The sequence below is a fragment of the Populus alba genome, chromosome 1, assembly GCF_005239225.2.
Source record: "Populus alba chromosome 1, ASM523922v2, whole genome shotgun sequence".
Lineage (NCBI taxonomy): Eukaryota > Viridiplantae > Streptophyta > Magnoliopsida > Malpighiales > Salicaceae > Populus > Populus alba.
In genome coordinates this window covers 13,624,495-13,651,734 of record NC_133284.1, presented here as the reverse complement: position 1 = coordinate 13,651,734, position 27,240 = coordinate 13,624,495, and the positions used below count along the sequence as shown (strand labels likewise).

Here is a 27,240-nt window from a genome sequence, read left to right as displayed (position 1 = left end):
TACAAATATATATATATATATATATATATATATATATATATATATATATATATATATCCATGAAAAAGTTGATGAGATGAGACACATTAATGAATGATAATATCATTTTTCATGAACAGGAAGATGTAGTTAGAGAGGCAGGTTTGTTTATGAGAGATCAAAGTTCGTCCACGAGCATTCCAAGATCATCTATGAGCCAGAGAGATTTTGGTGTTGATCTATTAACAAGCATTACAAGTATATCTATAAGTTGAACAAGTTAGGGTGGTGCAGACTTGCTCATCTGCGACTTGAAGCCTATCCATGAGCTGGAGTTATTTTTAAATATAGTTAAATTATAGGCTTTAAAGTTATAAAAATTATGAATTTAATTTAAATTTAATAAAATGTTTTGTGAATCTTAATTGTGTTTGATTATAAATAGTGAATTTCAATGAATTGACAAATATGTTGATTTTCAAAATGTGTTAATCGATGAATTGTTTTAAAAGTTGAAATGTTAATTGTTCGGTTGGTTTTTTTTACACGAAGTTAGACTTGATAAACAACCTTATTTTGATTGAAAACTAATCCTAACATTAAAATGATTTCACTGGCTGGTCATGAGGTCTAGCATGAATCCAAATGAATCAATCAACAGCTAAAGTTCATGCTTTCGGAGGGCTACTAAAACGAAAAATACCATCAGCAATTCACCTGGTTGTTGCCATGACATTTTGAACTAGCAGATCTATTTGAATGAGTAATATAAACGTATTTACTAGGAGATTATACCCAGTTCGAAGCTGTAGCCAAGAGGCATGCCTCATCACATAACCAAGACTCTGCAATTGTGCAACATGCAGCATCTTCATCTAACATCGCTGTGGCTTCGAAAGAGATGGAAGGAAATACCACCAAAAACGATTATCTTAAAAAAAAAAAATCTGAACCTAGTGTAGTAGGCTTGGAAAGAGAGAGAAGGGCTAGCATGGAACACCAAAAATGATTTATCTTACAGTAAACTATCTTTAATCTAGTGTGTGGTTTCTACAACGAACTAAAAAACATAGTGAACGAATTGATCCTATCTTGCTCGCAACATTTTTTTTCCTCCAGTAATTCCTGTGGCATTATAATTACAAAGAAGGAAAACTGCACACCTACAACCAATGTCTTACACTATTTTGAACAAATTTACACGGAAAAGCAGTCTCACCTGAGGAAACAGCCTGATGCAAAAGGTGAAAGCCTCTTCCCCTGAACCTGTCAACAAGACAGAGAAACCAGGATATATAATTCTTTCCAGATGCATCAGTATCTTTGAATTCATGAACTAGATTCGTGAGCCCAAAAGGCATCTGGATCTGGGCAGAACAAAGAAATGTCTTGGATTTCTAGATTAGCAATGTGCCAATCTACTAAACGAGCTTGTACTGACTTGAACAGCAAAAGGATAGTTGACAACAGCCACCATTTATTGTCCTCCCTGTCAGCAAACATGACCAAAGCTTTTTCAGATACTTGATAAAACATAACACCAAAAAATTAATTCCAACCAGCTTGGCTAATGATCACAGTAGTTGCTACTGTGATCATTAGTGGTGCAAGAGCCAGGCCAAAGTTCCTGGAAAATTACGGTGTTATTGAAGGCAATACAGCATAGGATGAATTAATCTCTTTGGCCTAAGTTAATAGATTAAATCACCTTTCAGACATATCCGAGACTAAGTTAACAGATCAAGTCACATGATTCTGACTAATTTTACTTTATCTCACATCTGCTGTCTCCATTCAACATCTAAAACATAAGCAAAGAAAACCACCTACAGAGTCTTTTCAAAGAGTTCAGAGAAAATGAACTAGAAGAATTTGAATACAATATATATGTGGCTGTCATTGGGTTTTGAGCAGAACTGATGCAATTTTCTTTCTGCAAGGGCCAATCAGGGATAAGCGTCAACCAATCTGATCCTTTTGTGGCCTTCTTCGAATCCAACAAATAGAGAAACTAAGATTATTAAAAATTCCAAATGCAGCAAGTACATAATTTCTATCATTTAATATGTCTATAAAACATCAAAACATGAAACTAATATCTAGGCAAGCAATGAAGAAAAAAGGCTCAACAAATGAAACTAGTTAATTTACACCTTTAATCCAATACGAGCATTTAATAAGACAGGAAAACCTTCAGTAATCTACAGTAAAACTTACTAAGAGGAGTATGCATATTACATATATCACATATGCTATGCACGGGTGAAAGACTAATTAACAAATCAGAATCCCTTGGTGCACAAAAAACATGAATTGAACTTAGAAGTACTATTAACTATATAGTTGTCATTGAACTTCATATTGAGAAAATGAATTATTAGAGAATGGCACAAGTGTGTACTGTGTTGGCATGCAGTGTATTACTGTGCATTATTTGACAGTTGTTATTTTTCATCTTACAGTCCAATCATTTGTTTTAGGACAGATTAGATATAAAACCTCACCTTCTAATGTTCCATGTGTTTTCCTCATCAGGTGGTTGGAGAGAAGAAAATCCATAATGAAAAATACCACAAGTGAAAGCTACAGCCTGCAGAAAGCAACAAAAGGGTTATAGTTTATTAAGTCAACTAAAAGAGAACTCAGGTAAGACTCATGAAGGGTGTTGAGTTTTTGTTGCCCTGAGTCTACAATTTAAGTTGTATGCATTAAGGGATGGGAGGTTTCTGCCATAACTTGTGGCCTTAAAAAACCGTATCAGTGAAGGTAAACTAGGCTAAAAAGAGAACTTGTTTGGAAAGCCAAAGCTCTTAAGAAGCTTTGTAATTGCAAGTAGTGATTAGCAAGTAGTTTGGGAGAAAAGTACAGCACTTTTGGTATAACTTACAATGTTAGACAGGGAGGTTGCATTCCATAATGCATATACACGAGCATGTGAAGCTCTTCTAGGTTCTCTACTGAATAAGGCATTCAAGCCTGCAGGGAATGGAGAAAGCAAGGATAGAGGAAGAACAAGCAGAACAGCAAGGAAAGCACCAAGAGAGATCCAATAGAACTGAAGCAATGTGAGAAGTGTGACAGAAAGATCTGCCAAAAGCATGATAGTAATGAAAAGCTGAAGAGCATCCTGAAACAACAAAAAGTAAAAGAATTCGGTAAAGAAAAAAAACAAGAGAGAGGTGCTAAAACAGAAGGAAGTGAGAAGTGCTAAATGTATAGCCATCCAGTACCTGACGGCCAACAGGCCTAGTGTTATGCAATAAGAGAGAGAGTGGAGAGAGAAAGCCCCTTTTAAAATCCAGAGATTTCAAGGTAGCTTCATTCAGAAGACCTCCATTAATTCCCCCAGTCATCCTTTTGCGAGACAAAGATTGACTCAAGTATGGCCGCTCTTGCTGCAGCTGCTTAAGACTTCTGCTTGCACTTGAGGCACTGTTCCTGTAATTTGAATGATGGCCGACTCTATAAGATGATAATATTTTAGGCTACTAACATATGATGACTCAAGAAGCAAGAAAAAAAGCAATTTGGTCCATGTATCATTACTACCACATTTTTCCATGCTATTTGAACAATGAAAAGTCATCGCAACAAGATGTTTGGATCACTCCATAAAAGCACTATATTGTGCAAGTTGCTTTGGATACAAGATTTTGTCTTACAAACGCAATTTTTTCTCCATCTTTAAAGCATATTCCTATTCTCTCTCCAGTTAAAGACATCAAATAAAATGGTTCAAGAGAACTAATGAAATATGACCATTTTACAACTTACCAATCAATATTATTCTATCACCTGCTGTCTGTCTCTGCCACTTCCCAACAGGTATAAATTAGATTAGAACATGACACTAGCACATTATAGATTATAACTCTCAAAATTACCTTGTTGGTTCACCATTGCCTCTATCTACCCAGTCAGACTGGTGAATAGAATGGAGAGAATAATCACCAACCATTACTAAGACACCTAAGTGGTAGTAACCAGAAGCAGTTGCTTGGAACCATCCCAGCTCCATCTTAACTCCATGGAACTCAAGCTGGGGGTTGCCATGGCTGCATATCCAATCAATGACAGGAAGTAGAGCAGAGCGGATAGATCCATGCCTCACGATCCTCAATTGGGCATTTAAACCAGCCACCAAATGATTCCAGACAGTTGCTGGGACATGCTGCAATGATGTATTTCTGCATGTCAGAAGAACATTGGAGAAGGATAACATGATACTTAAAATCTTAATTTATGTCAAAAGTCATACCTGACCAAGAAGATTGGTCAATAATGTGTCACTACGTAGATTATAAGGTGACATATAGCTCCCATCACCTCCAAATATTATGCACATGGGAAATCTCTTTTGTATTATAGACACTATATCTAAACGCTTCTCGTCGCCACCAAGGAAAAAGTCAATGTAAGCAACCATTAAGTCTGGCGTCGCTCCAACCTGCATCAGTTGCCACTCATATAAAGACAAAATGAAAAAAATAGATACTCTTCCACTTAAAAAGAAAATGCAAATAGAAACTGTTTGAAAAGAAAATTCAGCAAAAAACCAAACTGTACAAGCACTCCTTGAACTATAGGCCATTTGATTGACATCCCTGTATTAATTTTGTTCTAATTGACACCCCTTCTGGTATATTCCATCCAATTTGGCCATTAAATGTCACATGCAAGTCACCAAAAATTCATAAAACTATCAAGGGTTAATTTCTTAATGATAACCTTATTATATTGTAAATAATGTTTTTATCACAAGATTAGCAAAAGTTAATTTTTTTAGTGTTTTTGACCAATTATCTATGATATTTTACTATGAAAAGTGTGCAACTCACATGCTAGTTAATGGAAAAATAGAAGGGATGTAATGGAAGGGGTGTCAATAAAAACACCCTATAGTTAGGGGTTGAAATCAAAACAAAAATAACTCAGGGAGTGTCAATCAAAACGACCTATAGTTCAGGGGATGTTGATGTTTGTGCGGATTAGCCACAACAAAAGAACCAATATTTAACATCCTAATTTGTAAAGGTGCAGGACGACTCAAATTTGTCAAGGTGTAGAATGGGCAGACCAGCCAGTGGATAGTAAGAGCATGGCACATCAACAAATTGCTTGGGCTAGGCTAAGGTTTTATAGCACATGAACCAGCATGACACAAACCGTGATGGGCTTGTGCCAGTACAGCATGGGACTAGCATGATTGACCCAAATTGGCCATGCTACAGCATAATAACATATTTATCAAAACATAATCCACTTATTTCCATGCACTTAGAGACAAATGTACAGCTTATTTGTTTAAATTTTTTTATTATCTCACAATTCAAGAGTTATTTAACCATTAGTAACCTAGATGCACATATAATGTCAATAATATATGATGTAGTTAGGTTACTTGTATTTTTTATATTTATTTCCTTCCATTTAATTAGAAAAAATAACCAATAGCTGATAAAATATCATAAAAAAATTTTAAAATGGGCTGACACAACAGAGCAATTGCTCATGGGTTAGGGATAGCAACATTTTTTATAAAAAAATTAGGAGAGAAGGTAGGATAAACTCTTACTTATATTATGTTATTCTCAAATGAGAGGAAGTCTCTATGGACTTGACTTAAATTACAACTCTTTCAATACATGTATTTATACTAGTATGATAATTTTGGACACTTGATCAGATAACCACATCATTAATAGTTAAAAGGAAACTTTGAATTAAAACTTACAAATTAATTCCAAAACTCCCCTAATTTTGAAAATCCTATGAAACTTGCAAATATGTTGGGAAAGCTTGCAAATTGCAAAATAGTTTCTTCTTCTTTAACCATTTCCCTTGGCATTCATCCCTGAAGTTCTTGGATCTTTGGTTTTTGTCATTCCTTATCATCATGACTGGCTAAAGGCATCTCATTGTCATCTCTTTAATCTTCTTTTCTTTAGCAACAATATTTACTTGAACATGACTCTTCTAAGCTATTTTTCTTGTCTGGTGGTTGCTGTTGTATTCTTCGACATGGCTCTGTGGCCATATCCCATTTTTTTAAAGAGCTCTTTTCTTTTCTTCACGTGTGATTCTTATTGTACCACATCATCTCTTGCACATGGACTTATCTGCTTGCACTTAGCATCTCTTGACTTCTGATATCATTCTCTTGTTTCTTATATCCTTCTCTTAATGAAAGGTCCTAATTTTCTTGTTGGACTCTATCATCTAGCACCTAAATTATTTTTTTCTTTTTTGGATGTTGGTTGTTCATCCACTCACTCGAGATTTCTCTCTTCAACACATGCTATAATCCCTTAAACGTTATATTAGACTGAACTAAATATGATACCATGTTAGAAAAAATTAGGGGAGAAGCTATGGACCTAGATTACTATTCTTTCAATACATGTGTTTATACAGTTTAAGGATAATTCTAGACACTTGATGACAACCACGTCATTAATAAATGCACCTAGAAGAACTAAAAATGACACTTTGAATTTAGACTTCAAAATTAATTCCAACACATTTATCATCTGTGAGCATTTCTGTATGAGTGTTAGAACACAACATTTTCTCCTAAATACATTTATTTATTTTGTTGAATACATTGTGAGCTTCAAAAGATAAGAAAAACATTATTGCATGCATGAACATTTCTTGGAGATTTCCAAGTTCCAACCACCATCAAGACAGTAATAAAGTTAAGGGGGTTCTAGTATCATGTCAGAAACGAGAAGTCACTGTTAGCTTGAAGTATTGACAAATAAAACACCTTAAAAAAAAGTGAAGTTCTGTAAATGAAACAACTGAAAAGTTAAGAAAACAACAAGTCAAACCTTCATCCCCTTGTACAGGGCTCGAGATCGACAAGAGCGAAGACACAAGTGATCATATTCAGACTTGACATATTCCTGAAGTCGATGAATTTTATTTCTCTGCCGCCACTGTTTCCAGGACCATGCGCAAGGATAGGCAAGCACAGAAAGTATGCTGTGGACCGACCCTTCCCACCAATCATATGCGGCAACAGAATTTATATCATCAATAAACCTGTTAAAAGCATCTTCATACCTGCATGCAGATCAAAAAAGGTTTTCCCTTTATAAATAATAATTAATAAATATAGAATAGGATGGAAACAGTGGAGGCTCATACAATCTGTGCTTTCACTTCCAGAGCTTGCAAAGTGTGTCCAGGCATGTATTGGAACAGTTCACAAAGGAGCATGTCTTAGAGCAAGACAGGACATAAATGGAAAAACAAGCACAGGATAAGAAAAGCTTCACAGTTTACTATATCTTGTCAGCATGGAGAAGTGGATTGAGTCTACTGGGGACAAGAATTTTGAATGAAAAAAAAGAAGGTAATCAACGACTATTATTCGAGGAATAAAAAATTAACCCCAAACATTATATTAAAAAAATATCCAATTATATCATCCTTTTGTGTCATTGAAAGTCATCCAGTTTACTTACACAATCTCAATAATTGCATTGGGGAGAGAGTATGGAAGATGCCAGGGTTCCCTAAAAGTATTGGGGCCCATAAAGTACATTCTGTAGACATGGCTCTGACTTTCTTCAGCTCTAGTTCCTCGCACCTAGGTTTAAAAATACAAAAATGTGAAATTGTCAAAGTGCTGTATTGTATCTTGACCCATTTATAGCTGCAGCATATATAGTCGAAGGCAGTTTGCTATCAAAGTACCTCTGATAGGGAAAGTAGATGTGGAAAGTGATGACGACTCTGGTGCTCAACTGAACTTGCATCATAACATTTACCTGATCCTACTAATTTGATTCTCGCTGTACTCAACAATAGAGCTAGAAGCACCAAAAGGAAAGACAGGATGAGGGCAAAAGGCCAAGGGCCTCCGAATGTATACACCAGCTCCTCAAGAGGAGTGTAGCAATTTGGCATCCTGTACTTGTCAGATATGCATTTATAGGGACAAGATGGCTGACTAACCCCCCCTGCAGTGGACCAGTGACTTAAATATCAGATCACATCAGTTAAAAAAGGTACAGATAGAGAGAGTAATGTCAATCAGAAATACCTCGTACATGCATGAAATTTGCACGATTAGGAAGAAGATCAAGAGAGCAAGGAATGCAGAGACTTTCATCAGAGCCATCAACATCTTTGAAAGTACCAAGAGGGCATTCCTGTAGATAAGGTGTGTCATTTAATTATAGGAGAAGAGTCAAGCAAACACTATGTGTGGGTGGGTGGGCAGGTGTGGGTGTGGGTGTGTGTTTATCATTTAAGAAATACAAATACTATCTTGCAACAATGCAAATTACAATTGGATAGTGAAATGTAATGCCGTGACCAAGAATTCCCATCTATGTTTTCCTAAGTTGCTGATTAGACTTCGAAGTTTTTGGGAATTGAAAAGTGAACTTCTAAGTACATCCGTCGCAATATGTGCTCAATACATAAAGTTTTTTTTTAAAATCTCATATATCCACAATCCACTAGTCTATTTTTTTCCACTATGTTAATATTTTTGCATATTTAATTATTTTATGTCAACCATTTTAGGTTAAAGAAATTAATTTAGCATAATAATCAAACGATCAAAGTATGGATTACAACCAAGTTTATGGACATTATTTGGCTCTTCCTTGTCCTGGGATTAGGAATTCCAAATAGCATGAAGAAAAACAACTTAAAAGATTAAAAGCTAAAGAAAACCTAGTGCTGCTAGAAGACTAAATTATCAAAATCTGCTGAAAAAATGCAGGAAATGCATAAATTGCTGACCTACCCTTGCCTATAAACTGCCCAGGCTACATTAACTTCAAGAATGAAGCAACCAACAACCACATGAGGGCAGTGTAGAACAATAGGTACCTTGCAAAATGTACCATAGAGGCCCTTTGGGCACTTTTTCCCAGTGACGGTGCCTTCCTCCCCAAAAAGACCACCATTTTCCCCAGCTCCTCCGCTGTGATATCATGAAGTAAACTTCTTATATGTCATATGCATCTCCAAATGATGTATTCCATTATTACAAAATAGCTTAGTTATGATTTAACTAGTCTAATACATGTGGCATGAGAAGAGAGAAAAGGCGAAAGTGAAAAGCATTTTAGAATGTCCAGCCTTGATGAAAAGTCCACATAGTGCATGCGTGCGCGAGCTCTCATATCACATAACATGCCTCCTCTCTCTGTGAAGCATACCTGTTGTTAATTGAACCACTTATACTTGCAACTGGAACATATTCATCCCCAGTGTCTATCTTATACCAATGAAAATGAACTCTTCCACCCCCACCTCCCCCACCACCAAGAGGGCTGCCATTGCCCCCGCGAACAGATAGAGATGATTTTTCTGCAAGCATAAGCTCTTGCAGGAAAAGAAGAACCGTCCCTCCAGAAGCTCCACCAAGTCCACCAATCAAAGAAGCATTACTATTTACTGATGCTTTATCAAAGCTTTGACCATCTACCATCAAAGATCCATAAAGATTGAGCCTTAACAGTGGCCACTGGATGGAGCCCATCACTGGCAAACATGAAGCACAAGTTAGTAAGCATGATCTGGGATTGATGTCAAACAGTATGCTGTTAAGTGGAGAAACTCAAAGCTAGGGGTGTTCAAAAAAAACGATCAACCGAGAAAACCGAAGAAAAATTAACTGAAAAACCGAACCAAGATGAAAAACCGATTAAACCAATTTTTAAAACCATAAATTTTAACAAGTCCGGTTCGGTTTTAACCGGTTTCAGTTTTAGTTAAAACCGAAACCGGACCGGACCAACCAAAAAATCATAAAAACCCGCTGTCAGCCAAGGAGTATAAATAGTTAATTAACCTAACCCTACCTAACATAACCCCCTCCTCCCCCTGCTCTCACAAACTCCCTTTCCCTCACAAAAAGCCGAATTGAAACAGGCAATGGGTGTATTTGGGGCTCTTGCATTTGGGTGGCTAGTTATTGAGATGGCTTTCAAACCCTTCCTTGACAAGGCTCGTTCCGCCATGGACAAGTCTAATCCTGCTCAAGATCCCGATGGTGATGATGATTCTGTTGATCGCAAGGAGAAGGGCTCTTCTCTTATGAGAACCCAACAGTTGCTTGATGATGATGGCTATGGTTTTTGAATACTAGTTGTTTGGTTAAATTTATATATAAAAAAGGGTTGGGGGTAGAAATTGGAGATCAGTACTCAGTGGTGTTAGTAATAGTCTTATGGGGGTTTAGGTGCCAGGGATTTGAATGGGTTTTTGGTTCTACCATGTTGAAGTTTTTAACCTCCTCTTGAAATCAATCGACGACAAGATTTAGGGGTTTGCTTCTCTTTTTTTTTTTTCTCTACAGTTTGTTAATTTACAAGCTCATTTAGAAGAGGTCTCCTTCATTGATGGTATGATTAGATTTTCCAGTTTTGTAGCAAAAAAACCGAATTTAACCGAACCGAACCGGTTCGGTTTGAACCAGAATTCGGTTTGGTTGAGTTTGAATTTTCAAAAATTTGAGTTACTTGGTTCAGTTGGTTTTTGTGGTTCAAACCGAACCGAACCATGAACAAGCCTACTCAAAGCACACAGAAAAAATCACAAATATTTGCAGATATGTAAACTACTGTTCAGAAATATTCAAGCATCACAAGGGAATATGTAAACACAACTAGTAACATAACGTGAAAATGAAAATTTTGTTGTTAAACTTGTGATTTATGAAAATATTACCAATCATTCCCCCTCCAATAACATTTCCATAGGACTGATTCGGACCTTGGGTTCCACTTCCCAATTCACAAGGAAGATCAGCATTACCGTATTTATTACCGCCATTACTCACAATCCCGTTAAAACAACCTGAGCCCCCTCTTCCCCCATGCCCAGCACCACTACCAGCTCCTTTCGAATAGTTCCCTTTTCCAATACCACCATTGCAACCTGAGGAGTAGCTCTGCGGATTAGAATTAAAAACATACAACTGGATGCTGGGGATACTCTCTAAAACAAGCAGTTCAATTAGAACAATGATCGCCCATCAGCCAAAAAAAGAAATACAATAATACTATTAGACTCTCTACCTAACTCCGATGCAGTAATCAAGCCATCAGTATCAATAATGATAGTTCTTGCCCTGTGGATGTGGATAATACTCCCCTTTATAATGCCATTTACAAGGAGGTCCTCAACACGACAAATCTGCCAAATATTTAAAATTTAAAGATTCCACAAGTAAACACCAATAGAAACAGAAGAGCTGATGCATCAAAAGAAGAGTTGAAGCCATTAAATAATTCCAAATTAAAAGACTGCACAGAGAAAGGACCAACCAACACTTCGACATCAAAACAGAAATGACAAACTTGGAGCACAAACTGCTTGAAGAAGTCTAAACTGGTAAAAAAACCAAAGTGTGCGGATTATAATGGCATCAGCTGTTCAGACATCAAAGAAAATTTGAGTCCCTAAAACTACAAAAATTCCAAGAATGACATGCTAAAGATACTGTGGAACATGTGCCATGAACACAAGCTTCAATTCATGCCGAAACAAGGAATATAAAGATGGTTAATGAAAGAATGGCAGTGCTTTAACTAATATTGTGGCAGTGCAAATCATTTCTACCCTGAAAGCATAAAAAACAGATGGTAGCCAAAGCTGCTCAATTTATCTATGATAGTAGCACAAGTATGATGTTTCATGAGATTTCTAGCTGGTCTCCGTGTTGAAACATTAAAATATACTTGGATGACTCCACAAAACTGCAAGTTGCAAACTTAAGATGATGTTGCAGGAAAATGATGAGATACTATTTAGGTTCTATGAATGGTGCTTTGGAGTAATATTTCAATATTCTCAACTTCTCTATGCTGTTCCTTTAATTCCTTAGTGCTATACATGCTTGAACATAAACAAGATTAGCCCCACACGAAGAGTCATTTTCTATCTGCCTGGGAACACAGACAATAACTAGTATATGAAATATTCATATTTTAAATTCAACTCTTACTTGAAGTGAAAACGACAGCGTGTAATTAACATGGCAATCATCTGGGGGAGTTATCAAATCTATTGGGCATGTCTGACTCTCACAAAGGGATTTTGTAACCCTGCAACAACAACATCATAAAAAAAGGTAATGATAAGGGAAATATTATGAAGCTTTAATTGTATTAATACAGCATATCCCAATACTTAAAATAGAAGTTCATACTCACACACTTCTGCTAGCATCATCATCCAACGGCGCTTGAAGTAAAGAACCAGGTCCAACCTGTATTTGGCATGGAGTCACTAGCAGTTATTGCCAAATGTACTCCAGAACCTTATGCCATAATGGGCATTAGCAATAACAGAATAATCACACAAATCTGAAAGAAATTACCAGTCATATCTGGAAAAACAAATGATGTGATTATGAGATTAAAACTGTTTTCAGACATCATCAAGAAATATCACCCAGCACCCATAATTTCTAGTGAATAAGATCCAAGGATAAAAGGAATTCACACATGATTATAGTCTAATTCAAACAAGGATAGAGTGCAGAAGCAAATAGAATAGATGACACTTTCATGCCATTTTTTAATTCAACACTGTAATGGAATTTCAGCTTCTAACAAAATTACAGAAAAAGATGAAGAAGAAAGAGTTGGTCGGAGAGGATAGTGTTTTTATGCCCTCCATTGTATCATCACAGTTTTCATTACGACTTGTTTGCATGGTAACCCAGATCCAAACCACACACATCTTTTTATCAACCTTGAATGTTTGTCCTAACATACTTCTTGGAGTGAAATATCAGCTGCCTGAACGATTCCTTGCAACCATCCCTTACAACATTATAGAGTTTCCAAATCCATGTTATAGAGTTTACAAATCTGTGTGTCGCATGACTGCTGTATTAGGCTCATTACATGCTAAGAACAAGCCATTAATCTTTTGAAGCACTTGGAGTTTCAACAAGGTACAAGGTTACAATAGATTTTAAATAAAACACCAACACTGTAAATAACAAAGGATGAAACATATCCATACGCTAATGGCTTACAGTTATGTTATAGAAAAGAGAAAGGGAAAGTCGCTGGCCTCGAATTGTATCACCATGACCCGTCAACTTTAGTAGTCCCTGACCATATAACCCCAAATTTGCATTTGAGCCGAGGACAGAGCCTGCCTGCAAACACAAGCGAATAGCAGCCTCAGATTTTTGGTTGAAGACAAACATGATGTATGTTTAAAGCAAGTGTTAAGCTTTTAAAATAAGGTTAAAACTATCGTACCCTTAGAACAATCAGATTCCTGACTTCAAGGACAGAAGCAGTAACAACAGTATTCCCACCTCCATCTATTTCAATTTTGGAGTTCCACATGAGTAGCATTTTGATAGCAATTCTAAATGCACCAAAAACCTTCATTTTTGAGAGGAAAGTTTTAGCTCCTCAAATAGAGAATACAGGATATATCTATGCAATGTTTGAAGCAATGAAACTCAAAAAAATCTGAAAAGAGAAAAGACTTCAAAATATGCTAAATATGGCTGCAAAAACTGGCATATAAAGGAATTTGAAAACCTTTTAAATTCGATTTCCTTTCTTTTTTTCTCCTTTTTCCATCAAGGAGATGCCTTTTTCTATTACTTGCATTCACTCTTATTTATTCTTAATGAAAATATCTAGTAAATATGACTGCAATAAACCAGTAGAAATAAGCTGGCTGGACTTAAACCTTTTTTCAATTAATTAGAAAAATTACTATGTACAATGTGATGATATTTTGTTTTGATGACATAAGTTCATTGAAAAAGGTCGGGAATATGAAAGCACAAGACATCCTCCAAAGTAACACAAAAAAGCTCCCCGGTCCCATGTTCAAACATCAATGGTATGAATGGGATATAAGCTGAACTGGCACTCATTAAAGCCCTTGCAAAATTAAATCTCATTCTTTCTTCACTTTATTGATAATCTATCCAGTGAAAATTGCAACATGGCTTCGGTACTTGTTTTTCTCAGTGACTAGGAGGGGGTGATGCTCCTTCCTCTAAACCTTCCCTCATTCCAGTCTTCACAATACATGCATCTTTCAAGAAATTGGAAGAGGGACGTGTTTGGAAGAAAGAAAAACAACCAAACCAGAAACCAGTTCCTTCTACACCTCATTTCTCTTTCTAGTAAAAATCTAAGTATTAATCTTAGTATTTTACAGGTATGTTATCTACATATGCATTATGCATGTGTATATCTGTTTGTGTAACTTAAGTTGGATTTTTCCCCATTAAAGGTTTTGTATAACATTATGAATGATTTCAAGATAGACACATGCATATTGATTCAGGCTATACAGAAATGAAACATGAAAATTGTTCAACAAAGATACCTTTATGATAGAATCGCTCATCAAAAGTTCTTCTGCTACAAGCTCAAATTCTGAAACTGGAAATTCAGACAATCCAAAGACAATGCTGCCACCACGATATAAACTAATCTGACCTCTAACCTATGCATTCAAGGAGTTGGAAACAATGTTAAAAAGTATTAAGGCTTCAGAATGTGTGAAATTCATCATGCAGCGAAGAAAAGTAGCATTTTATGAAAAACAGTGGTGACAAAGAAGACCGAGTTTCTTCACAGATTCCACTGGAAGACAGAATAACCACTTGAGTAGTAGTAGAAACAACAGCTTCCATGACTATGGCAGAATAATGGTCCAAGAATCTTACAACCACTACCAACAGGAAAATATACATTCAAGTTTTGTCAGTTGAAGTTCAAGAAGAAAGTGTCTACTAGAGAGAAGTTCATCAAATTTCCTCGGTGAAGATGTCATGAACCTAGATCACTCTCTAAACAAAATTATATTACAGATTTATATAAATCACCTTCTTCATTAACTCAAGCTTCAAATATCACAAATGACACAGGCTCAAACAACCAGGTTTCTAAGGAAAACCTACTGTGCTAGTTCAGCTAACAACCTTCACAGTCTACAACAGAAATAAACATATGTCAAGTAGGTGTCATGTAAAACCAATTTATGATCTTGAATAATCATATAAAATTAATTTCAGAAGTAGTAATGTCAAGATGGATTATAACATTTGATGGCATGTAATGTCAAGGTGGAAATGCGCCATCACAAATGCATCATTTCTTGGCACATGTGACAAGTCAGAAATTGGGTTCCAGACAACTAATAATGCATTTCCATTTCCGTATTATCTGTTTAAGAAGAAACATACCATGAATTACTAGGAGGAACAACCTACAAAGCACCAGCGTATCTAAGAGTAAAAGAGAAATCACATGTGTTCTTGAGGAAATATAAGTTTTGGGAGACAATGTATATGAATTATAGGTGCTAAAACTTGTTGTTGGCATATGCAGAGAGCACAAACAAGCGACCAATTCAACAAAACAGTAACATATATGTATGAAGAGAAAATATTAGACAACCTGAACCCTGCTCCAAACCAGTGGAACCAAAACTTTTGCATAATTCTCCACAAAAACATTTGACCACAGGGTCATAGTAGGAAAATCAAGCAAAGGTGTTTCTGTTTCTGTCATCACATAGTCATTGCTCACTCTTAAACTGAGTAAATCTGCATTAAAGAAGGTACCAGCTGCTCCAGCATTCCCAGGACAGCCAGTACTCAAACCACCTGCCACAAGAAAACATAAGAATTATCTCAAAAGAAATCATGGAAATTTTCATCTTCTTGCAAGCAGTCCATGCATGATGGTAAGTAAGAAAACATGTTAGCTGTGCTCATGATGAAGATGGAGAAACACATGTTTATGCCTTCCAAAAGAATAAACAAATGGAAAAAAATAAAAAGTTATGACTGCATAAGAAACTAGAAATACTAGTTAGGAAATGAGTTATGGAATATGGTGAATTCAGCTCATAGCCAACAGAAAACATGTTCTTGTAATGCGCCAACTTCATTGATTTCACATGTGCCCTATTGCACATGTATAGATCAGCTTTGCACCTCTTTATGAAATTAAAAAAAAAAATCCATCAAAGCTTTTGGGTACAAAGACTGGTAAGTGAATGGATTGATCTCATCAAAAGGAACTTCCAGTGTGCACTATTAAGATTTATTTAGCAAGTGGAGCCTCTTGCACATGAATGAAATATTACAAGTTAACTAAAGTTGCTTCTACTACTACATACAGATGTTTGATCAGAACAAACCATGCACGGTAACTTTCACATCTTCCTGTATGCTATAACAATCCAAAGAAACTCTTCCACCGCCACCTCCACCCCATCCTCTTCCACCTGCTGCACTAACAGTTCCATATCCCTTCCTGTGCAATCAAAACACGATGCAAGAAGTTGCATAAACAAATGAACCAAAAAAAACAGCAGCACAAAAATTTGAAAATCTCTTTCCTAATCCTGATATGATAAGCAATGTATCAAATATAAATCTCAACGGTATACTACTTTGAAAATCTCTTTCCTAATTCTGATATGTTAAGCAATGTATCAAATATAAATCTCAACAGTATACAGCCCCCCCAAATAGACAAAAAAAGGGAAATTCCAGTATTAAAATCTCACCATTCAGCTTACTAAACCATTTTAAGGAATAGAAAATGTCAAATAATTTGAAAACAGTACGAGAAGCATAAAAAAAAAATCTATCTTTCCATTTCTTCAACCAAAAAGTATAAATATAATAGCCACAGCTAAGACAACAACATTGATTTAGTTGTACAATAGAATAAATGATGCAGAATTTGAGCTGCTTATAGAATCTTTTCATTGTATTCACTGCCTTCACCTAAGGGGACAAGAAATGGCTATCAATTGATATAAACATAGTAAAGCCAACCCAAAAAGAGAATAGTCAAAATATGATTGAAGATGCACTCTGATAAAATGTCACTGAACTAGACATCCAAATCAAAACTGTTGCAAGCTATGCAACATTGAAGGCAACATACTCCACAAAAGAATTTCTTGCTAGCTTAAGTGAGTTTTAAAAATAGGATGAACCTCTTACACAGCATAGAGCAAGTGAAGATCCAGTCAAAAATGATGCATAGGAAATGTCAGATCTAGGATCTATCTGATCCCACTCCACCACTCTTTGTTTCAAAGCTTATAGCCAACAAAGTGTATGGCTGGGGAGCAAAACCATGGAGGCTCCTAAAGATTTGTGCAAAGTAACAGACAATAAAAGAGAGATGTTAAAGAAGGCAGGCCAAGCATTCAATTCCAATGAACCTTTTAAGAGTAGATAGATTATCGCAAGCTTTTCAATTTATCTATGCTGTCCAAGAATGGGGTTCCCAGGTTCTGATCATAATAGACTATAAAAAGGGATACTCACGCACTCAAAGAACGCTTCAAGGGCAGCGAGACTCGTAGAATACTTTAGACATGAATTGCTCAATTACTGAATAATTATGGAGCCTGGGATATGCCATGTCTAAAGCAGTGTAGTTACTGGTAGACCCTGCTTGTCAACTTGTAGAGAATATAAAGAAACCTATTCAAAACTTGATCTTAATTCAACAAAGATATTTAAGGACAGGAGCACCTATTGACAATGAAAAGCTAGTGACCCACACTAATGATGCCTATTTGTCCAACTAGTAGGTAACATGTCCACATACCACAGCACAAAAAAAAAGAAGAAAAAAAAGCATGGATTAGTCTATTCAGACAGTGAATACTCACAGCTTCACAGCATGCACAAATATGCTTCCACCAGACCCACCTCCCCCATTCAGCCCCCCATCCCCACCTTCTGAAGTGACAGATCCATTCAAGTATAATATTTCCTTCACTTGAAGTTTGACACGTCCCCCACCATTCCCTCCACATTTATTCTGAGACGATGTGCCACCACCCTTACTACCATAGCTCCATGGCTCAGCCAAGGTTGACCAAGCATAAACATCACCACCCCAATTACTTGTTTTATTCCTTTTCAAACAAGAAGCACCTCGCCCACCGTGACCCCCACCGCCTCCATCATCCCCAACTGGTGTACCACTAGTTTGAGGCGGTGGTGATCCACCTAAGGCTGTTGTATTTATAGAAGAGTGACTATCCATGGTCAAGTTGGCAGCAGAAAAAACAACTGAACCAGCAATGATTGCTGCATGTTGACCAATGTTAACATTTCCAGTCATATTAACCATCACTGTGCATCCTTTTATTGGGCATACAATTGAAACATGTGGAATTATTTCTAAGTTTCCTGTTCCATAGATATAAAGATCAGAATTCAAGTACAAATTTGAGTTCACCAAGCAAGTGGTATTAAGCGATCCCACTCCTAGTTCCTCGCAGGATACAGAACTGTTTAATGGGAGAGAAAATTTTAATGTTTTAACATAGCTAGAGGTGCCACCTCTAGAGTGATGGCTTGAAACTGATCCAGAACTATGTAACCCATTTCCTGACCAAATTCCCCCACCCTCATACTTCCCTGGCACAAAAGAAATGGTGGACGCACAAAAAAGCCCTAAAATAATGCAACAAAAAAGTTGCCATTGCATTAGGAAAGGACACATTACCACCCACATGAACCAAGTACTTCTTGCCTGCACTTAAAACTTAGGTTCCTAAATATCAGTTGGTTCAGTGTGGTCATACACATGCGTAGTGCAGTCATTAATTCCCCAACTCTTTGGAGAAATAAGCGTTTCATAAAAATGCCACACCTTCAACCTGGTTGCAATGGATATTAACCTGTCAAGTAGACCAAGAGTTTATAAGAAGATTTGAAAACAACAAAATGGAATCAGCGGTCTATCTAACTAACCTAGAGGATTTAACTTCCAAATAGCACGCTAAGGTGTGAGATTTGAGTTTTTCAATAGAACAATTCACAAATAAACTTTCCACTAAAAGAAACCAACGTAAAACAATATTTGACCACAAAAACAAGCGCAATAACTGTTATATAAAACAATATTTCTCCTCTTTTATGTAAGAAATTTCCCAGTGTAAAAAACCAGGCATCCTTTTGACATGTTGAAAATGATAATTATCGGATCTTCCATCAGTAGCACTTCAGCATCAACAACACTATTTTCATTTTTTTTTCCACATTAATTTTCAACTGTCTAGACTGCCACAATTTGCTGCATGCTTAATCGTTTAGTTCTTGTTGGAAGAAATATTCTCATCCTTAATGTTCTCTATTTCGCACAGCAAGTCAATTTCACCCTTTAACAGCAATTCGACAAGCATAATGTGCTTTTGATGTTTTTTATACACAATTAATTCTGATGGCATTTCATAAATTCAAATACAGAATTTCCACTCAAAAGAGCACTAAAAACAAGCTGATCATATGAAATTTATTCATTCAAGCAAATCAGATCGCAATTTCAAAATCCTATGCACGCATAAACAGGTTTTAATAGCAAACATTCATGCTTATAAAGTTAATACTCGCATTTCTCGCTGAGCTCGAAACAGAGCAAGTAAGATTCTACTTTTAAACACTAAAACGACAGCAGCGATCTGCCATTTCAATTCTCACTTGCAAAACTAAAAATCAAACATCAACGGACCAAAATTGAGCAAAAATCTCACTTCAAATCTCAATTCAGTGAGTGTGAGCGAGGAGGTACCGTGTTTGGCGAGAGAGAAAGAAGCGGAAAATTGCAGTGAATCTAAAGGAGCGATGCTTCGCTATTTTCGTAAATGGTTAGCTTTTTTCTTGCTTTAAACTGTTGTCTGTTTCTTTTGCTTTTGATTACGACTCCAATTAGAGTTTGTTTTTATTTAAGTTGATTTGATGTTTTTCTTCTTTTTTTTCAACAAGCAGAGAGAGGAGGGGGGCCTACGAGTCCAAGCTTCGTTCATGCGGAGCTGGCCTGAACTCTCTCATGTTTTTCGGCAGTTTGTAAATTTGTTTTAAACAGTGTTTTTTGTTTTTTTTAATTATATTTTAAAATTATTTTGATGTATTGATATTAAAATTTTAAAAAATTATATTTTTAATATATTTTTAAATAAAATATAATTATTATCCTATACTTAAAAGTTGAACCTGCTTTTACATAAATTTTTATTTTTTTTAATATAAAGGAAGCGTTCTATCTCGGATGTTCCTTTATTCTACATTAAATAGCGAAGTTACCCTTATAAACAGCAAGAAATATCAGGTTGACAAGTCGAAATACTTTCCCACATATTTTTCTGGTCATAATAAGATGGAAGGCGTCCTTATCCAATATATTTTAAAAGTATATTTATATAAAAAAATATTAAATTAATATTTTTTTATAATTTTAATATTCTAATATTATAATTGAAAATAAATTAAAAAATTATTTTAATACGTTTTTAAATAAAAATACATTTAAAACACATTACAGTATTTAAAATTCAAAATGGTTGGTCCATTATTAAGGAAAAGATATATACTTTCAGCACTAATTAAAATTCAAAATTAACATCATTATTTAACTCAATCTATGATTTAACTATATAATATTCACCTAAAAACACACATAAATTAAATAAAATAATAGTGATAAAAAAAAAAAAAAAGAACTCAGTGTGCTCAATGTCATTGGGTGAAAGACATTTACTTATTTATTTCTACATAAAAAGGAAAGATATTTATTTTATTTACGTGTAACAATTTCTAATCTCACTATTTTCTTCTAGAAAGCAAGTATGAAGTATTTAGAAACTAATTTGTAAGCGACGCAGTGCTGCAATATTTTAAACTAAATTTCTAATAAAAATATATATTTATAATTGTTACATAGTATGTCCATATTTTATGTTTAATTAAAAGTTAGAAAAATCATATTCAAATTTTATTTAAAAATAAAAAAAAATAATTTGAATTACATTTTCATGAACAATTTATTTATTGATATTATTATTTATACCAAACAATAATTATTCAAAAAGATATTATTAAGAATCAAATATAAATCAATAATAGTATTTAAAGAATATGTTAAAGCTAAAGAATAAATGAATATGATAAAAAAGAACTTGGAGGGCAAAAAAATCCCTAAAGAAAATAAAAATAGAAAATGGTTCAGCCTAATACTTGCTGCGCATTCTCGCCAGCCAAAAGCCATTTTATATTGTGTTATTAGATGTGTCATTGTATCCTCTTTCTTATAAAATGACTTATGTGGTTGGGGTGGTGCAGTTCATTGCTAACAATTTTTCCCCCATTAACTTTCTCTTTTATTTCCTTAAAAATCGTGCTACCTTTGTAAAATTTAAGAGTCATTACCCTATATTTTGAGATTTTAATTTTGATTTTGATTTTTTTTTTTAATTTTTTATTTTTATTCTTAGTCATTTTGTAAATTTTTATTTGTTTTCAATTATATCATTTAATTCTAATTTTTTATATATTGTTTTTTTAATATAGTGTTCGTTCTTTTGATTGTTCTTTTTTTTAGTTCTTTTATTAAATTGATTTTTCTTTTAATTTTACCCTTCAATAAAAAAAAATATTTTTATTTTTCATTTTAATTTTGATCTTCATTTCTTTTTATTTTTTTTTCTTTGGATCCCTTTGTTAATTTTTATTTTTCTTTTCAATTTCATCATTCCATCAAAAAATAAAAATAAAAATTTTATTTTGATCCTCATTCTTTTAATTATTATTTTTTATTTTGGATTATTTTGTATAATTGAAATTCTTTTTCTAATTTCATACTTTAACATTTAATTATTTAAGAATTTAATTTTTTTAGTTTTTCTAGATGGGATGCTTTTAATCTAATAACACTGTTCACAGGTTTAAAAAATTAATTAGGGTTGATATTTTTTTATTTTTACATATTTTCTTTCTCGCTATCAACATTCCAACAATGGTTATTTTTATGTGTGTGTAATAAGTTTTGAGATTTTCTTTATTTTTATTTTTATCGAATTATTTTAATCTTATGACTTAAGCTATAGATTTGATTGGTTAACTTGGGTTAGCTCAGCCTTATTGCTCAGGTTATAAGTTTGTTATGCTAACTCATATTGAATAATAATCTTTTTCTCTTTAATTAAATTTTATCATTTTATATTTAGTAAGTTTGTTTTTCATAAAACTTCTCGAATGAATATTTATATTTGAAGGGGATAGAGATATTGTTAATATTTGTAATAAATAAATAAAGTAAAAATGTTTTTATTTGAATGAAAATGAAATTAGAAGTTTAACATTATAATGATCTATACTTGAATTTATATTATACTAATATAGCAATTATAGTTATAAAATTAAATATTTTATTATTATATTAAAATGAATAATAATAAGTTGACTTTTAAATGTCAAACTTTCATGTTTGAGTCCAGTCAAATTAATTATAAAAATTAAAAATCAACAAATTAATTGTTTTTTTTTTATCTGAATTTTTTTTTTCAAGTTACTATAGTTGTTTTTTTAAAAAGATTTGGTTCATCTTTATTATTATCTATTATTTTATCATTTAATTAAGATAAAATCAATATATTTAACTTAATCAGGTCTATAATCTAAATCGTAATTTTTTTTCATAATTAAAATGTGTTTATAAAATATGAATATTATTTTTTATGAAAAAAAAACCAACCCGAGATATATTGCATGTACATGGCTAGTGAAGAAATATAAGAAAGGTGAAATCAATTTTAATGCTTAAGATTTCTTTGGATTACAAAAATGCAAAGCATGTATACAAATGTCAAATAAGGGTAAACGGGTGTCCTAAGAATATTTGTTAAGAACTAATTAAATTTACTAATTTAACCTCCAGTTTTTTTTGATGATAGGATTTACTGTAAATTATAGAAGTTTGTGTATTAAATAGGGAAATACTTAAATTTACTAATTTAACCTTCAGTTTCTTAAAATCATTGGATTTTTTTTGAAAGTCCAACACAATTTTATCCGCAATGTAAACTAGTATATACTAAATGATATTTTCTAATCAATTAAAAGCATTGATTTATATTAATTTTTTATTTGGAATATTTTTAAAGGCATATCTTATATATATGAATATGATGTATTTAGACAAATATTTCTTTTAAGAAATTTATATTAAGAAATTAAATACAAAAAAAAAAAAACAATAAGGAGATCAAATATTTTTTACTATCAAAACTAACCTAACCTAAATTGTGGTAATATTGGTTTTGTATTTTGTTTTTCATCACCATATGGGAATAGAAATTAGGTTTGTTTAGTGGAAAATAAAAAGAAAAATTGCTTTGTTGGGAAGAGGAAAGAGAGTTTTTGTTAAGGTTATTTTTGTCGAATAAAAATTAACCTAAGGATATAAGTTATTTTTTTAATTAAAATTAGATTTTCTTTGATTTGAGGAGATATATTACATTTTTTATTAAACATAGATTTTATTGTCATTTTATATTTAAAATTCAATGAAAATAATAAATAATAATTGTGTTTAGATTATGCTTAATGAATGGTCAACAGAGCCCCCACTAACTTTTGTCATCAAATATCAAGGCACATAATATTATATTAGAAGTTTTTTTATTTACAATATTATATACCAAAATATCAAATCTTAATGGAAACACCCTAATCGCATCCAATGATTTTTTCAACCACTTAATTTGATCGGAACTCACTGGAAGTTAATTATACCCATTATTTCAAACCACATATATATCCAATGATTATTAATCTATAATTGAAACAAAATAATCTATAGGTAAGAACAATCAAATGCACAAAGCCACAAACCCATAATAACATGTTGTTAGGTCTTATTGGATAAGGTTTTGCGTGCTCCAACTTGCACCCATGCACTTTCCTACTGAATTCAATTTTTTTTAATTTGATTCCTAGCTATATAATTATGAAGTTATTATATTTATAAAAAAATGAAAAGTGTAATTAAAAAAAACAAAAATCACTTCTCACAATAACTCATTCATTAGATCGATGAATCTCAATAGTAAATCCCACATATTCAATGATTGAATTTTCTCTTGAGATAAATATCATAAAAGAACCTTTTTGATAAAATAAGTATTATTCATTTAAAAAAAAACACAAAAGATATTACTAGAAAATTAAAAAAAAATATATCAATAAAATATTTTGTTGGCCTATAATGAAAATTTAATTGATAATGAAAAATATTGATGGAATAGAAAATCCAACAAGATATTTTTAGATATTAATATTCAAGATATTTTTAAAGGTAGTACTATGTTGCTTATGTCATTGATATTTTTCATTATCAATGGAGTTTTAGCAACAAATTTCATTAGTAATTACATCATTATTTATTTTCTTAATAGACTTTTCCATTGCCTATTTCATTAGTAAGTTGTTGCCCATTCTATAAATTTTACCAAAAAATTTCATAAAGGTACTATATTAAAGGCAATTATGTCAACTTTATTATGAAGATTTTAATTTTTTTTTTTTGTCTTTTATGATTCACAAGCCATAAGATTTAGAAGGGAGAGGAAAAGGAAATTCATAATTGCACCTAGTTAAGCCCAATACATTATATTTTCTTGTAGGACTTGTATTCTCATATTTTGCATCTCAATAAAATAATTGTTCAAAACCTTTTTGGACAATCTCATCAAAGTCATGTGATATATAGCTTAGGTCAAAATGTGATGTATATACAATTAAAACAGTGTGGTTTATCCTCAATTCTCAAGTCAATGTAATAAGTAAACAATAACCTTGTTCATATCGGGTTCATCACTTGTATCAACCTCCAACCACATTTAAGGATGATAAAGAGAATAGATGGAAGTGTCTTCTATAAATTTCACAATCATGTTGTAGTTATATGTCTTCTATAAAACAAAACAAAAAGTTAAATATAAATTCAATTAGATTTTATATTGTTGATGTAAATAAACAATCTTAAACTAATGATAACTATTAAAACACTTGCAACGAACACTTATGCTCCTTTTGATCGAAATCTCTCTTTTTTATGAGTTTAGTTTTATAAATTCATTGGAGTTACTTCTCGTCCAAGCTATTTTTCTTACAAATTAAATAGTTTGTTTAAAGTATCACAAATAAACATATAATTAAACTTCAAGAAAATAAAAAATATATAACAACCAAAACTCTTAGTAGGTGATTTTCATGGTTGATAAACGAAATCGCTCATTCGGTGTGCTTGCTCATCAAACATGAGTTTTTTTATTTTTATTTTGCTAGATCGTGAGCGTTTTATAAGACTTTATGATACCATAAATGTTTTATACAACGCCCAATTACTCTTTGTGACATGCCTCTGTTTATAGTTTTTCCTCTTCTTTTTATCATTCAAGCTGACCTTTTTAATTTTTTATTTGTAGGTATTATACAAAAAATCATACAATCTGAAATAGAAATTAGGTAAGGAAATAAAAGAATACAAGCTTAGAATAATATAACATTAGTTTATTTAAAGTTACCTAGTTGCATTATGGTTTTCATATACTTTCCTAACACGCGTCTTGTTATTGTTGTCCCACCAAGATTTTTTCTTAATTGATTTCATACATTAATTAGTTTTTAAAATTTAAAAATCTAGTTACTTAAGTTAGAGATTATTTATCTACTATTAAAGATTCTTCACCACACATCTATCATATATATCCATTCAGGATGGTTATAAATATAACTTCATTGAAATAATGATTCTTCAAATGATCACTTCATCAAGAGGTGATAAAATGAGTAACTTTAATATCGATAAACATTAAAATCAATTTAAGTAAGCTATTTTCATGTAATTGTAAAACTTAAAATAATTTTTAATACAAATAAATAAAACATTATGTGACAAAATAATTACCATAAATTATCATCTTTCAATCATAAATAGATCACCTTTTAATTATGCTATATGATTTTACCTAAAATAGGCTCTATCAAATAAGAAGTGTTTGTTTTGTTATTCCTTAGCTATTGAACATTGGTCTATAACTTTTACATTAGATGCCTCTTCATAATCATAACCTTGATTCATGTAACCATCATTACTAACACTACTTGATGAAACAAAAAGCTTTTATTGGACTTGGACTTGTTATTTAAAAGAAAAACAATGAACACAATTCAAAATAATCATCATTATCATTATGTCATCATAACTTTTCTACATTTCACCATCAACATGTAATAATTACCACCTCATTGCCCACCGCTACCAGTCATTGTCACTATCAGCCACCATCACCATTAGTCATCATCATAACCACTTCAATATTATCATTACATAACAATCACTATCACTACCACCGATATTATTACTATCATAACTATCATTATAAATTTTTCATCATCATTAACTACCATCATCACTACTCTCTCTATCATAAACATCATAAATCTTCATACCATATCATCATCAAATAAATAATAGCACCAATTAATACCCTAATTGTTATTAATTATGCATCATTTCATCGGTTCAAACTTTTTCAACCTAAATTAATACCTTTAATTAATATAAATCAAACACATAATCAATTTTCCCCAAATTTCCAACTTAATTGACACAAAATAATTGGTTCCCGTTAAATTACTTATGATTTTTTTCAATTCTAACACACCAAAATTACAAAATCATACTCAATTTCATTAAAAGTGATAAATTAAATATATATACTCCAAATCCCTAACAAACCCAAAAATACAAATCATACATTAATGCAATAAAATTATCATTATAAAACAACCAAAACACTTACATATACAAACAATTATAAAAACTACAAACAAACTTCAATAAATTAACTTTAAACATAAATGAGTGAGTTTGCTTACTTGATGGAGGGAAGCTTAACAATAAATGAAACCAAAGGTGGGAATCTGACATTACTGAATAAAGGTTGGTCAACATCAATGAGTTAGGTAGCTGGATTTATAAGGGGGTGATGGAATTAATGAAATAAGAGTGAGAGAGAGAGAAAGATAAAGTTGTTGTGATTTTAATTAAATAGAAAAATAAAAGGGGGGACTATCAAGTTTTAATTCCTTCTAAAATCACTGATGAAATTTCAATTGGCAATTTAACATGTTAGAAGTACTAACAAAATTGCCAACATGATTTTTATCTAATTTTTTTATTTCATCATAAAAAAATTCCATGAAAACAAAAATTGTTTGTGATTTTCATCAATAAACAACAATAAAATAATTTTTGTTAGTGTTCCAGTTACTTTTTTTTTTCTAATATTCTAATAGTTTCACTCATGAAAATAATCATAGAGAAATATATGATTCACCATTAAAGACTGCGCGTTTTTGCATATTAGGAATTGTTCATATAGACACCAATCTGTTTTTTTTTTTTTTAGGAC

At 32.8% G+C, this 27,240-nt stretch overlaps 1 protein-coding gene across 3 annotated transcripts; it reads right to left on the bottom strand.

The window, feature by feature from the left end:
* Positions 1 to 973: 973 nt before the first annotated feature.
* LOC118039040 (uncharacterized) lies at positions 974 to 19,791 on the bottom strand. Of its 3 annotated transcripts, XM_035045601.2 has the most exons (23): positions 19,557 to 19,779; positions 17,647 to 18,666; positions 16,150 to 16,265; positions 15,402 to 15,610; positions 14,326 to 14,445; positions 13,230 to 13,358; positions 12,998 to 13,123; positions 12,165 to 12,220; positions 11,957 to 12,056; positions 11,028 to 11,145; positions 10,678 to 10,887; positions 9,165 to 9,489; positions 8,833 to 8,926; positions 8,033 to 8,141; positions 7,684 to 7,949; positions 7,452 to 7,576; positions 6,813 to 7,047; positions 4,238 to 4,426; positions 3,864 to 4,150; positions 3,210 to 3,417; positions 2,867 to 3,106; positions 2,484 to 2,569; positions 974 to 1,468 (listed from the first exon to the last, which is right to left on the bottom strand). In XM_035045601.2, exons 2-23 carry the CDS (start codon positions 18,498 to 18,500, stop codon positions 1,309 to 1,311), a joined length of 4,362 nt encoding a protein of 1,453 aa, XP_034901492.1. In that variant the 5' UTR covers positions 18,501 to 18,666; positions 19,557 to 19,779; the 3' UTR covers positions 974 to 1,308. The 3 variants fall into 3 exon arrangements, with proteins under 3 accessions (XP_034901492.1, XP_034901494.1, XP_073266335.1); XM_035045603.2 differs by lacking the exons at positions 17,647 to 18,666; positions 19,557 to 19,779 and adding an exon at positions 16,960 to 17,579; XM_073410234.1 differs by lacking the exons at positions 974 to 1,468; positions 2,484 to 2,569; positions 2,867 to 3,106; positions 3,210 to 3,417 and having other exon boundaries at positions 3,903 to 4,166; positions 19,557 to 19,791.
* Between the last annotated feature and the right edge of the window lie 7,449 nt (positions 19,792 to 27,240).

Excerpts from the sequence above, each read along its gene's own strand:
- LOC118039040 (XM_035045601.2), bottom strand. The coding sequence starts at position 18,500 with ATGTGGGTGGTAATGTGTCCTTTCCTAATGCAATGGCAACTTTTTTGT. Across the intron at positions 11,146-11,956 it reads CGCTGTCGTTTTCACTTCAA|ATTTGTCGTGTTGAGGACCT; the intron begins GTAAGAGTTGAA and ends AATATTTGGCAG. Across the intron at positions 7,577-7,683 it reads ATCTACTTTCCCTATCAGAG|GTGCGAGGAACTAGAGCTGA; the intron begins GTACTTTGATAG and ends TTTTAAACCTAG.